The 14296-nt window shown below is 46.4% G+C and overlaps 1 protein-coding gene across 2 annotated transcripts in view; it reads left to right on the forward strand.

Annotated features, from left to right (window-relative positions):
- The window catches only part of ctnnal1 (catenin (cadherin-associated protein), alpha-like 1), a 73526-nt gene that overhangs the window by 37002 nt on the left and 22228 nt on the right, over nucleotides 1–14296 (forward strand). For both annotated transcript variants that reach the window (XM_035428777.1, XM_035428775.1), the window contains exons 3-7: nucleotides 8005–8192; nucleotides 9811–9930; nucleotides 11467–11556; nucleotides 12147–12317; nucleotides 13894–14094. In XM_035428777.1, the coding sequence (XP_035284668.1) occupies nucleotides 8005–8192; nucleotides 9811–9930; nucleotides 11467–11556; nucleotides 12147–12317; nucleotides 13894–14094 (770 nt within the window). The remainder of the gene's footprint in view (nucleotides 1–8004; nucleotides 8193–9810; nucleotides 9931–11466; nucleotides 11557–12146; nucleotides 12318–13893; nucleotides 14095–14296) is intronic.

Consider the following 14296-nt stretch of genomic DNA (forward strand, 5'->3'; position numbering starts at 1 on the left):
GCTTGTGAGTCTATAGGACAAATAAAGATTGTGTGTGTGCGTCAGTGTGTGTGGGAGAGAATGAGCATGTGTGTGTGTGTGTGTGTGTGTTTATACGAAAGGGAGCATGTTTATGTCTGCGTGGGAGAGCTAATGCATCTTTTGTAATACTTTACCATTGATTTTCCCTTTTTGTTATTAACGGCTAATCTCTGGCAATATGCATAGCACACGCATGCAATGCCAGTACTGTAATATGAACTGAATCATGAGTGGGAGGTTTTTGATGCATCTGTCCTTCAGGATGGCCTGCAAACAGGCTGAAAGTGCAGATCCAATAGCCCCTGCGTGTTTTAAACGGGTTCCTGATTAGCTTCAGTTTCAGAAACGTAGCGCATCGCGGCCCTCGTCCTGCACCCACGTCGCGGCCGCGCCGTGTTCCTTCACGAGTCGCCATCGGGAGCCTCCGCTACCCATCGCTGTCTCAGAGTCGTCCTCTGGCGTGGCGACCGCGGCGGCTGCCGGCACCGGAGCGGAGCGAAGGTCGCGTGCCTGAGCTCATGCACCGAGCCGGCCCGTTTATGCCCGTTGGGGGGGGGCAGGCCTTTACCCTCCAGCCTCCCTGCTGTCTCCCAGAGTGCCTCTGGACCGGGCGGGGCCGAGCCCAAGGCTGCACCTTACCTCCGGATCCAGCCCTTCTGCAGAAACAAAAGGGACGCGTTTGTGCGTCATCCATCAGGCAGTACCGAGCACCGCGCGCTCCTCCAAGCTCTGAATACCGCGTCTGAAGTGGCTGGTAGTTCTCACGCCCGCCGGGGGTCCATGGCAACGAGCAGGACGCGTTTGCACCGCAACGTTTCTCTCTCGGCACGGAAAACAGCCCCGCGGGGTAAATCTGCGATCGCACCGAGTGCTTGGGAATGAAGGAATGCTCACACTTTGTTTCGCACGCTCCCTAAACGCATTTAATGGTGCCGGCAGTGTTTCAGCCTCCCGCGGTTATCATCACGCACAGCTCTTGTGTTTGGGTACATGTATAGCTGTACTTGACACGGGCCGCCGTAGGTCAAAATGTGAGCGCACTGCTTCTGCATCTTTTTACCGTGAAAACGAGCGCTGAATCGCGCTAATGGACATTTTGAGTGGTGCTCGGGATCTTTTAAAAAAAAAAATTTGTAATGCTTTTTTTTTTTCCCTTTTCTCGCACAATTTGGAATGACTAATCATATTTATCAACTCTCTGACTTTCATCAACTCTCCTCTGGTTCGGGGGGGAGCGCGGAAAAACACGTGCTCTCATCTGGAGGACGTAACGTCAGCTGCCGCTTCTCGTCACGCCGTGGTTCGCGAGACGTGTTCCCACCGACGCGAGTCGACGCGTAGCGGGTGGGCTCACGGGCGACTGCGGGGGTCAGCGGGGGTCAACGATGTAAATGAGTAATATAACGCAGCGGTGTCGCAGGAAATCGACCGGCGGGCGCGTTTAAATAACGCAGGGCTTTGCGAAGCCTTTTTCCTCCTGGGTTTGAGGTTCACGTTCAGGAGCCGACGGGCCGCCCCGCAGCAGAGGTGGCGCGGGGTGCGAAGCGGCCCTGGCTGAAAAAGCGCTTCGTAATCGTTCCGGGGAGCGACCGGCGCGTCGGAAAATTGGGCTGGAGGCATAATGCAGGAGAGCGGCATTGTGGGTATTCTTTCTCTCCCCCCCCCCCCCCCCCCCCACACACAGCCTTTTGGCCAGATTGCATCAGTCTGCAGGATTGCGTTCGGCTGGGAGAGAGAACTCTCCTGGCAGGATTTTTTTTTTTTTCCCTTTTTACCCCTCTCTCTTCACGGCTCGCCCGCGCGGAGCTCTGCTAAAAATACGACACAAAAGGGCATTACGTATCCGTCTGTGAGCAGCGCTGCTCTTCAGCGCGGGCTGCGGGAGCGCTATCCACCGCCGCCGCGCCGCCGCCGAGCGAACAGGGCTTTAATGCGCCTACTCGGACAATTATGGAAATGGGGCCGTTTCTTGTTTTAGCTCCGAAGTGCAGCCTTTTCGTTTCTTAAGCACTCTGTTTGAAATGTGGTGGTTTGAAGCCGCTTGAGTGCTGTATCCTTCGGCTGATGCCTTTGACGTGAAATGCAGTTGTGCTGTGTAAAAAGTCTGAAGCTCAAGTTTTGGAGATCACCAGCCAGCATCCATTTTGTTTTGGGCTTATTTTGAAACTGAATTGAATGCTTCTTGTGGACAAATGAATAAACTTGGTGAATGAACAGACATGGGACTTTAAATGAGCCCGTTTTGACCACAGACTCCTAACTGCCTCACTTGAGTAAATGCTGTTGCTTTCAGCGAGGCCAGCTGTCATATAAATGAGCTAATGGTAACGCAGGAACCTTCGCTTTGTCTCGGCGGGGAACGCGTTGTGGCTTCAAGCTGTGCGGTCACCCGTTCTCCTGAGTGCGTTCTGTTACGTTTATGTTCACTTATGGGTCTTCGGAATGACCTTCGGCAATCACACAAATCGCTTTGCGTCTCCAGTATCTCACAAAAGCTTTTTTTTACATTATTTATTTGCTAAATGGGCAAGTGTTATTGTGGATGGGCTTTATATCTTATGTTTTTCGTGTTATACATTTAGTGAATGTCAATCTGTGAGAATAACTCAAACTGTCAGACCCATAATTCAACGCTGGAAGCTGGAATTCATTTGCAAAGTGTCCCATAGCCATTGCTACACGCTATCAATCCCATGGTGATATTCACTGAAAAGCACTATTTCAGGAGTCGACTGCATTTGCCAGTGATACCGTATTTGCAGGATCGGGTTCAGATTTAGAAAACTTCAATTTTCTTTGACACAGGACCGTGGCATGGCATTAAAGCAACACTTAATATACCACAGGCACACATGCATAAATGCATCATTAAAAACAACTGAGGAGGGCAAATACTGCACTGTTCTGTGTAGATTATTTGTTTATGATGGGTATTGCAGAGGAAATAAAACATTTTTGGTGAAAGTTTTTTCTTGGCCCACAGAACCTTAAAGCGGTGTCCAGATGGAAATGGCTGAAAGGAGTTGTGGAGGGAACGTGAGGAGTGCAGTAAAGTGGGAGTGGCCTTCCTTCTGACGGGCGGCGTACAGAGTCCTGGTAGCTTTGTCTGGGCGAGGCAGTTTAATTTGCTTGCTTGCTTTATGATCCTTGAAATTTCAGTTTTCACAGAGGGGAAGGATGTTATGTTAAAGGTGGGCATGGATTCGATGAGGGATTTGTAGACAGCTGTTGAAACAATTCTCTTGCTGTTAAAACTGATTGTAGTCTAGGAAGTAGGAAGGGAAAGGAAATGAGTGAATTGCATGAGTGAAATTGTGTGATTCTACAGCACAGGTCTGCAAGACTTCCTGAATTTGACGTGGAATGACCCAAGTGTGTTGCTTACATGGCTGACAAAGCCTTGACAGAGGAGGCTGGAAGGTGCTGTTTGTGCTGGAGGCTAAAAGGGCAGAACAGATACAATCAAGATGTCTGCTGCTGGCTGTACTTACCACAGGGATTCAAAGCTTTTATCCCGAACATCTGCAGCTTCTGTGTGGACTCAGGATATGAGCATAAGTCCGAAGTAGGTTCATACAAAATGGCGGCAGTCCTGAGGATTGCTGGTTCGGCCCCTCGATGAAATCAGCTGACATGCATCCAACCATTATGTAGCTATTTACGTCAGACCGTAATCTTTCACGAAAAATGTCTTGTGAAATCACTGTTTACCTTCTCAAATATTGGCTCTTACCTCTTCACTCCATTTGATCTCGGTTTCAGGTGGAGTGATGATGCATCTAATCCCCGCCCTACACAGTGAGATGGGGCCCTGCCCTCTTCCAGTAGGATTTTCAGAATTAGACCTGTAGTTGTGAATTGCAGTTGTGAGGTGCTGCAAAACAAACCTGTCTGCAGCTGGGGGGAAAAAAAAACTGCTTTCAGAATAAATAATTATTCAAGGCCTTGTCTGCTCATTTATGTACTGCCATAGGGTAGGACTGGCCAGAGTTAACATTTGTGTAATTAATTCAATAGAGGAGCTGATTCAATTAGTGCTAATCCACTGGTCATCTTCAATGCCAGACAAGGAGGTGAAGCAAAACTGTTTTGTGGGAATTATTTAATGTGTTTAGCTGGACTGGCCCTGATGATCTGTGTGCTGCCTTAAAGTGGATGATCTTGAGTCAGGGTTGACATATACAGTATTTATGAAGTTCATAAAGAGAGCACTTTTGAACTGTAGACTTGCGTAGTACGACAGCAGTATCAAGGCTCCACATGCTGGACCCGAATAATATGTTAAACAAGCGCAAGTCCGCAATAGCTGCGACCGCACACGCGCATGCATCCATGTGTGCATGCATCCACGCACACACCCTCACACAAACACGTGTCCTCTTCTTAGGCTCATGACCAACCTTTCCACAAAATCCTGTGCAAATCTGTGAATCCATTCGGGAGTTATGCGCCTTTTTGTGATAGGCCACGCCCATCACCACACCCCCCTCTTGGTCAATTGGCCTGAAAGTTACTCAGCTCTACCTTCGGTCATGACCAATGTCCATGCCAAATTTCAGCCTCCTGGGGCGAAAACTGTGGCCGCTACAGGGTGGGACATTTTTGTGGACCAACCGACCAATCGACAGACAGAGCTATAGAGTTGCGGTCACAGATAAAAAAACTGCATCATCTACATTTGTACTGGACCAGAACATGTCATGTTTTTTTTTTTTTTTTTTTTTTTTTTTTTTTTTAAACTGTATCATCTACAACTACAATCATTCTTCCAAAAAATAGTTATTGTCATGAGTACTGGGTTTTTCCTGGCTCAAAATCAAGCAATGGCGGTGTCTTGGCAAAAGTCATGCAGGGGTTAAACTCCAGCCACTATTCCTGGAGTGAATGCATTTTCTAAATCTAATTGATTCTTACTGTAGACACACTGAGGAGCCAATTTTCTCCTACCTTTGCTGAGCTAGAATCATTTGCCTGTGCAGCAGAGAAAGATTTGTGGTCCCTGATATGCAAATGAGGGTGGACGTGCAGGGGTTAAACCCCAGTCACAAATCCTAGAGCAAGTTTGTTGACTGGAACGCATCTGATTTATATTCTAGAGATTCTGAGGAATGCATTCCACTGTTCTTCCACTGATTTAGAATCCTTTGCTTTTGCAGGGGAAAGAGATTTGCACGGAGATTTATAATGCCTTATATTCCGAGGACCCCAATTTTGGCTGTCCATGTAGGCCTAATAAAAATAATTATATCCTAGAAACTATTTGTATGATAACATTGTGATGTGAAATTCACCTGATTTAGAAACTCAACAAGAATCTAATTTACCATGCTTCTTTTCATTTAGCCTAGTATCTGTTTTTTTCATATTTTGAATTCCTACTTGATTTTTTTACTTAGTTTGGGAATTTTTTTTCAAAGTAGCCTACATCATTTGACATTTACATTTCCTATTTTGTTCTACTGTGGCTCTATAACACATGTAGGCCTACTTGTAGCAAGAATTAATACCAAAGGTTCTGCCAGTTTGCATCTGTCTTTGCAACATTTTGTAAAGATTTCAGAATATCTTTTTTCAATAGTTCATTATAAAACATTATATAAATTCAAGTATTATATGAAAATAATATATAAATTTTTCTAATATGTATTGTTTTTTTTCCTTAATAGTTTTGATAACTCATACATTTTCATCGCTGTTGCAGTTGTTGTATTGAGCTGTTTAATTTAACAAGCACAGTTCTACGAACAGTTTGTAAATGGCACCAGACTTTAAATACACACGCTCAGAATTCTAAATTCTGTGAGGCCTCAGCTGTGCTTGGAATTCTAATCTCTAAACCAGCACAATAAGAACTTATGAGAACTTGCAGGTTCAATAAGAACTTGTTGCAGGTTCAATAAGAACTTGTTGCAGGTTCAATAAGAACTTGTTGCAGGTTCAATAAGAACTTGTTGCAGGTTCAATAAGAACTTGTTGCATGTCGTTGATAGCTTCATGGAGCTCTACAGCAGCTCAGTAGTTTTCTTCTTTGACATGGTCACCTTGTCTTCATGGTGCGCTAGTGTTGCTACACTGTAATAGTGCCGCCATTGCATGTTAATCTAAAATGATGATAAACCACTGTGCACAACACTTTTGAAGTAGACTTTTTGTGCCGACCCCAGTCACATTTTTGTCGAGGCGCCAGAGAAAATGATTAAGGCAGCCTTGGAATTCTCTATGCAGGAAAAATCCTGCAATTGTACGGACCAAAATGGCCCCTCTGTGTCGTATTTTTAATCCAGGAAGTCTGTATCCATTAAAGGATTAATTCAAGTGCCTCTTTAAATGTATTTCCTCTGTGGGCAGGTTTGGCTCATTACACATTTTTCTTTATTTTCCACTGGCATATAGCCCAGTCCTCTCCTTTGACCCGGTGCTTGAAAGATGTAACCCTTTTGGGCTCCACTGTGACTAACTCTGTCAATCAATCAGTCAATCGTTCAGTTAGTAATACAAACATAACCTCATAATAATTGTCAGTGTGCAATGTGATGTACTAATTCTGTGTGATATTAAGAGCTCATGTGGTAGCCTACTAATTATCTATCTGAAGATAACTATTAGCGAGTTGAATAAGCGGAAAGTAATTGTGAGTAATCGTGCTGCACATATATACATTCCGTTAGAGGAAATCTCATTGTTTGTGGCTAATTCACAGTGGTTGGAGATAATCTACCAGCCTGTTACACTTAAGGGATCATTTGGTACATCAACACTGCAACAGAGTCCTCATAAAAATAGAGAACACTGAGAACACATGGTTGATTTGTTGATGTTTTAATATTGACTGGCACATAACCAGAGGGTTCTGGGTTCACAGCCCATGTGGGACGCTGCTGTTGTGCCTTTGGCTCTCTGATCCAAATGACTCAAATCAAGATCCACCTGCTTGCATGTGGATCGTATTAAAAACGTAAGCTATTTAAGTCTCCTTCAATGCGGGCGTCTGCGAGCAAGTAAATAACATAATGTGAAGTAATGGCCATGCTTTTAGATACAGGTAATCAGATTGAAATGCATCTAGGTTCTTTGAACTCCTTGTCTGTTGCATAATGCAGAGTCCTATCTGTTCCAGTTTTAATCCAATTTCCTCACTAGCGGGAGCGGGCTTAGCGAAGCCAGGAGAGCCTGCCTGGAAGCGGGGCGCTGTTAATTGTCATGCTCTCTGATCAGCCGCCGTCGTTTTTCAGATCTGGCTCGGAGTAGGCTGTCCGATGCCATCGCCTTTTTTTTTTTTTTTTCTTCTTCTTTTGGAACCGTTTGAGCCCAGCTGGAAAACGTCGGCCTTTCAGTTTGGGCTTCACTAGTTGCTGTTCTTTAGCGTTGTTTGTTTTTCCCGCGTAGTTTTGCAACCTAGCCTTGCGTCTTGGACCCGGGCCCGCGTGCTACGGGTGCGGCTGAGCCGGAGAATGGGGCCGCTCGCTTCTCCCACAGTCTGTGCCAACCGGGCCTGGCTGGGAAGATCTTCCGTGCCTGCTGAAAATCCCAAAATGTAACTGAGGCCATCCCGGTGCTGCTCTGTCGCATGGCCTGAGAGTCTCTGACTGGTGTCCTGAGCACAGAATGAGGCGTCTTCAGGGTGCTGGGAGCCGGTCATGTGATGTAGGGGAGACAGTGGAGCAGAGTACAGCTTGAGCACCCCCAGCCTTCCCCACAAACTATCTGCTGCTCTTAAACACAGGTGCTTGGCTACAGTTGACCTCTTCAAAGAGAAGCTTGCTTTTCTTGTGTGTGTGTGTGTGTGTGTGTGCGCGTGTACGTGTGTGCGTTTGTGTGTTTGGGTTTTTGTGTTTGTGTGTGTACGTGTGTGCGTTTGTGTGTTTGGTATTGTGTTTGTGTTTGGGTTTGTGCGTGCGTGCATGCGTGTGTGCGTGCGTGTGTGTGTGTGTGTGCGTGCGTGCGTGCGAAGCGTCGTCACACGCCCTCCCCGCGCTCCCCCAGGAGACGCCATCGCGCAGCTCACAGACGCCCTGAGCCCAGAGCAGCCGGAGTCGGACGGGCGGATCACCGTCTTCAGCGACAAGACCAGCATGGTGAAGGCTGCCCGGATGCTGCTCTCCTCCGTCACCAAAGTGCTGGTGCTGGCCGACCGCATCGTCATCAAGCAGATCATCACCTCGCGCAACAAGGTAGGCGCCATCCCCCCCCCCCCCCACTCACTCTTTGCTTCTACTTCCAGAGGCCTTTTTGGTTCTGCATTTCATTCAGCGCAGTCACACTCCTGCAATTATTGCACTTTTCTCCCACTAATGAGTGTGGGCAGGGCATTTACCATGCAAAAGGCCAGCAGCGTACTCTGGGTTTTTTTGTGTGTGGGGGGGGAGGGGGGATGTGCTTTCGGGGCCCTGGGTCATCAAGTCTCGTTACACTCGTCCTGACAGTTGGAGAGCAGCGCTTGCTTCGCCCTCACCTTTACCTCACACAATTCAATTTACACGCTTCTGTCTGTCCAGAGCCATTATCAGCCACCTGCACGTACAGCCTGATGCCTTTCCTGCATTAAATCAGCATTTATTTTTGTTGCAGCATGAACCCACTGCACGCGCTGGTGATTAGGTTGATGCACGCAGCACCTTAGCAACTACCGTAGGCTTAACCGGTTGAAGCACCCTACCTGAACTGCCAGAAGGTGGCATGGTCATTCTTTTGTTTTCTTCACCCGTTCAGCTGTTCATTTTCATTGTCAGTGTTGTCAGAAACATGCCCCAACCTTTTGCTGCCATGGCTGTCCCATTGAACAAGACATTTTACAGTGTTGCCGTTTTTGTGGCTTTTCTGACTGTTGACGTTGCTCAGAAAAATCCTCCCTTTTCAGGTCTAATTGAATATGTCAGGAGTTTTTTTGTTCTGCATGTTTAATTTACCAGCCTGTTACGGGGTTTTTATCGGTTTCTCGGTTGCGGGCCGACCTCAAGGCCGTTGTAATAATTCTGTCACGCTGCAGGACACCGTCATTAATCGCCCCTCTCACAGTCCTTTCTGCACTCCACACAGTTTCTGCAGAAGGCAACTGGAGCTGGAGATCGGATGACAGCAGTTGTGTAGCGGAGAATTCATGAACTTTTCCTCAATAAGATCACATCCTTACAAAAGGCCGATCTTTGGCTATGCTGCGCCTTAAAGATTAAGGCATCAATCTAAACACAGTCCACAGTTAACCTGGACATCCCAAAGAATACTCGGACAAGCAATTGCCTTACGATTTCGTTCATGTCTGCTTCTACTGCAGGCATTGTAAATGCATGGACTTGATTGAGTAAATTAGCCTTTGATTCAAGAATGTCAGAGAGCAAAAATAAACGTAACTGATTGGAGGAAAAAAAACATTTTTGTATTTTGTATGAATGTGATATTCACCTTTTGTTTTTGATAATATTGAGTGTATGGTGTAATTCTACCACAAGGGTTTGTTCAGATGTGGAAGTATGTCTACTTCCATAATGGCTCTGAAGACAGCTTGAGCCACACTTTACTGGCTTCTCTCATCAGACGATGTGATAAGCAGGATATGTCCTGTGCCCATGGAGGTGTATTGAAGAAGAACACAGTTTTATAGGAGGATGTATTAGGAGTTATATAATGAAAAACGTGGATAGAATTCATTTGTACAGATGGACAGCCAGGCAGACACAGTCCAGAAGGGCATTTTCTCCTCAGTGGCTTCCTGTATAAAGCCTTATCTGAGCAGTAGGCGCCTGATAAGAATATTCTCCCACTGTCTGCTGTTGTCCCTCCCCCACCCCGCAGGTACTGGCCACCCTGGAGCAGCTGGAGCGAGTGGTCAGCTTCCAGGAGTTTGTGCAGATCTTCAGCCAGTTCGGCAACGAGATGGTGGAGTTCGCGCACCTGACCGGAGACCGCCAAAACGTAGGCGCCCGTCCTCCGCTGCCGCCGAAACCTCCGCCCGTCCTGCCCGTCGTTCAGAAACGACGTCCGGTTCTCCCGAAATGGCCCCGCCTCGCCCCCACCTCCGCGTCAGCTCCCATTAGCTTTAGCTTCAAATAAAGCTGTCCAACTAAGGGAGGCATTTGGAGTGCAAGTGAACCTTTATTTTATTTATTTTTTTACCCAGGGGTCTCTGCTTTGTTTGCTGTCTAAACGCATCAAGTGAAGGAGTGTGTGGGGGAAGCACATAAAAAATGAAGCGTGCCCTTCTGCAGGTTTTGGCCGGGGAAAGTTTTACAGCCTAGCGCGACCCAGCCGGCTGTAGAGCTAGACCACGGCAGGCTAATGAATGTTCCCGGGGCACGGATGTGTGTGTAATGCGACCTTGCAGGACCACTTTTGGTGTTTTGCTGGCTGATTTATGAGCGGAAGTCGTCGCGTTGCTCCCCGCCTAAATGCAGACTGTAACCCTGTCTGGTTAACAGCAGATGGTTGCGATGCTAACTCCTACTCTGGCATTTTAATAGCAGGTCCTTCGTATTATACTGATGAGTAAAATTGTCTGTCCTTCAAAGAACAACCTGCTTAGTGCTTTAGGACTAAAATGGAGCTCACTGTCATGCAGTTGGACTGCCTTAGCAGATTTAAAATGTGTGTTTATTCCTCCCTGGGATGAGGGCATTAAACCTAGGAAAGGAAGGAGGTTTCACAAAAAAAAACCACAATCAGAGGGGAATGATCTAGTGTATTTTTGTTCTTTGGTTCTGATTTAGTGAGTTTCACAAACATCACATTTCGCTTCATGAGATGTCGGTGATATCGTCTATTTGCTGCTGAACCCGGGTTATCAAGAGATTATATCTGTTGAGGCTCTTGCAGCATAACATAATAATAGATAATCCCATCTCCCTTGTGATCCACAGCACTGTGTCTGAAGAGGAGGCAGTCATTTCCCACTGCAGAGATTCTGGCTCCCTGAAATACCTTCCGGAAGTTTCTTATTGAGGGAGATATCGCAGTGGATCTAGCAGTGATATGATTTCAGAAAAGTAATATTTATTGGATGTGCCCATACTCTATCTACCCTGTTTGCCTCTGTGAACAGTCATAGTAAATGTTGCTGTTGTCGAGCACCTACACAAGAGGAATAGCTGAAATTTTAAGTAGTACATAAAAGCTAAGACACCATTTTCTGTCTGATTGCTTTCTGAGACCTTTTCCCATCTGAACAAGAATGTTGCAAAAATTATTCTCACTGATCAAAGTGAAACCAGGTCCACACATTCCAGTCTCTTAGACCAGCTTGGGCAGGAGAAAGACACCATCAGCACAGCTATTTTTTTTTTAGGTCTACCACCCTGACCAGCATAAAACCAGCACTGCCCAGCCTGGACCAGCAGCGTATTCTGGCCTATGCTGTTTTTTTTTTTAGCAAGATAGCCAGATTTGGGTAGCGTTGCCCTAGCCTCTCTTGCAGTTTCTGATGGTCTCACAGAAGTGCCTGTGCCTCATCCCCAGGACTTGAAGGACGAGAAGAAGAAGGCCAGAATGGCAGCTGCTCGGGCCGTGCTGGAGAAGTGTACCATGATGCTCCTCACTGCTTCGAAGGTGACTCTGCTCAAAATCATTAGGTGTAATTAATTAGTGAGCAATTAGGGTCTGCTTATCACACTTAGACTGGAGTAGTTCGTTTCTGAAGTCTCAAAGCTAAATGTTTAGACCAAGATACTGTCATATAAAACATGCTCCCCTTTTTGTTCTGAATTTGAGTCGACACTTAATTCAGAACAAAACTTTATTGCCTGTCTTCTTTCAAGTTCAAATGAACCTGAATCCTGCCTGCTGATGCTGTTTAGGCACCGTTAATAGCGTTGTGATAACAGCACCACAAGTCTAAATATAACATTTCAGAGTGCATTACACTTGCGATATTTTGATGTAGTCACTGCTGGAGGCTTGTGCCAAATTTGCTTAAGATCAGAGCAGAACGTGTTATCAACAAATATCAGTTGAAAATAAACAAATATCAACAGCGTGGCTAAGGCCTGGATGCGTGTGCGTTCGCGCATGCGATCGTACGCATGTATGCGTGTGGTTAGTGTGTACGGCGCATTCACATGCGTGGCAGCCTGCCTGCGGGTCTGCACGCTCGAGTGTAACGCTCTGCGCGTGCGTGCGTCTGCTTGTCCCCCCCGCAGACGTGCCTCAGGCACCCCGACTGCGAGTCGGCGCGCCTCAACAAGGACGCGGTGTTCCAGCGCATGCGCTGCGCCCTGGAGCAGGTGATCCAGATCGTGACCGACACCCGGCCCGGCGGAGACGCCCAGCTGCTGCCCGCCAGCGTCTACGCGGGGATCAAAGACTTCAAGGTAGGGCGACCCGAGGGGCTCCTCCCATTGGGTGGGCTGACAGGGGAGGGAACTTCCGGCCAATCAGACGCGTCTTTAAGCCGCAGTGTACACAGAAGAGTGGCACAGTGGTTACAAAGGGCCCCTTTGGCCAAGGTTAATCCTGTATGAGCCCATCTTTGTTATATACAGATAAAGCCACAGATAAAGTGTGATATGAAGAAAGGTAAGTATTTTATGTGGTCACGAATTCATGTGTTTGCCCAACAAATAGATATTTAATAAAAATTAATGCTAAGAGCTAATGTGCTGGGCAATTAATATTACTTATTTTAGCTCTCTGCTCCAGCAGATTAGATTTGAAATTAAACGATCAATTTTAAGTGCAGACTGTCAGCACTTAATGTTAGAGTGTGCAGCTTTTTTTTGGCCAGGCAGTGTATTTGTGCATTTATGAAAATTCACAAATCCATATGACAGCCCTCTGGGCATGCAAGCAGCCAAATCTGGTGTTCCGACGAGAGTTTACGCAGTTTAGACAGCCTCACTGTTTACAATAGTAATTTTGTAGACTTCAAGCGACCAGAGAGATGGTCACATTACAAGCATGGACTAGCTGTACTGCATGTCGCTTTGGATAAAAGCGTCTGCCAAATGAATGTAATTTAATATAGCTGGCACATGAGCTAAGAAGGGGAATTTCTGAAATTTCCCCTATCAAAATACTAATTAGTGCTTCTGGTTGTTGGGAACTTCCACTTACTTATCTAACCAAGTGAAGATTACCAAACAGAAACAATTAGGAACCTCAGCCAATGGTATCTTTTCTTTTTATTTTGTAAATTCTGTTCAGCCAGGTGGGCCAATGGGCTTTGCATCACAGTCTGGTGGTCCAGGACAGAAAAATTGTAGTGTCAGGGGTCTGCACTACAAATGTGTCCACCCTTGTGAAGAGATGCTTTGTCTTACAGATAATTTTTAAAAAGTTAGCTGTTAACAGATCGTTCCATTCATGATTGGGACAAAAATCGGCATACATGGTAGGTCCCCTTGAGTTTAAGAGCCTGAGTCAGTGGATCCCCTGGTTCAGTCACCCCTTTGTGTAAGCCCCCTAGTGGCCAGGATTCCAGCATCCTGAGATTGCTCGGTTGAGACATTCACTGCTTCTACAACCAACAAACTCTGTGTTCTGACTTCATTCGTCTGCAGTACACAACAACTATGCCAAATACAGAGTTTCTAAGAGCTACCATCGTCACATAGATTATTCATTTATCCGTTTTAGCACCACCTGCCCAGTCTCATTTGCAACTAGCTTGCCATATTGTCTATCTGGGAGTTCATAAAAATATTATATAATATTATATTAATAATATATCCCTGGAACTAAGTGGCCTAGCTCAAACCATGAATTGGTTGTGAGATTTTTTATTTATTTTTTGTATGTTTTTCTTTCAGTGTTTCTTTTGACTTGTTATATGTACTTTTAAACTTTTGTTTTTTTGTGTGACTCATCATCATCATCATCAATATTTGATGTAGGGTTTGTAGCCTGCTTGGCGCCTGTGACTTTCCTGATCAGCTCTTGGTCCCACAGGGCAAAGTGGAGGGCCTGCGGGAGGCGCTGTACTCTGCGCCCCCCGAGAATCTGGTCGCCCAGCTGGAGGAGGTGGTGGAGCAGACGGAGGACTTCACCGACTCGGCCTACACCAGCCACGAGAACCGGGAGAGCATCCTGCAGAGGTGTCACATGACCAGGCAGGAGCTGGACCAGCTGACTGCCGCCTGGACGCAGGCAGTGAGTGCGTCCCCGCTCACTTCACACTTACACACCAGACCCGCGCACCCGCACTCACTGGTGCAAACAGGAATTATCACATTGTGACACACCGTGCCACTCAAAGGTCCTTCCACTATGCATGCTTTATTGGAGATGTCATATTGCATGTTTTTTTATGTATTATGTTATAAATGAGGCCACAGTTTTGTAACAGTGGCAA

This window comes from Anguilla anguilla, chromosome 8, assembly GCF_013347855.1.
Source record: "Anguilla anguilla isolate fAngAng1 chromosome 8, fAngAng1.pri, whole genome shotgun sequence".
Classification (NCBI taxonomy): Eukaryota; Metazoa; Chordata; class Actinopteri; order Anguilliformes; family Anguillidae; genus Anguilla; species Anguilla anguilla.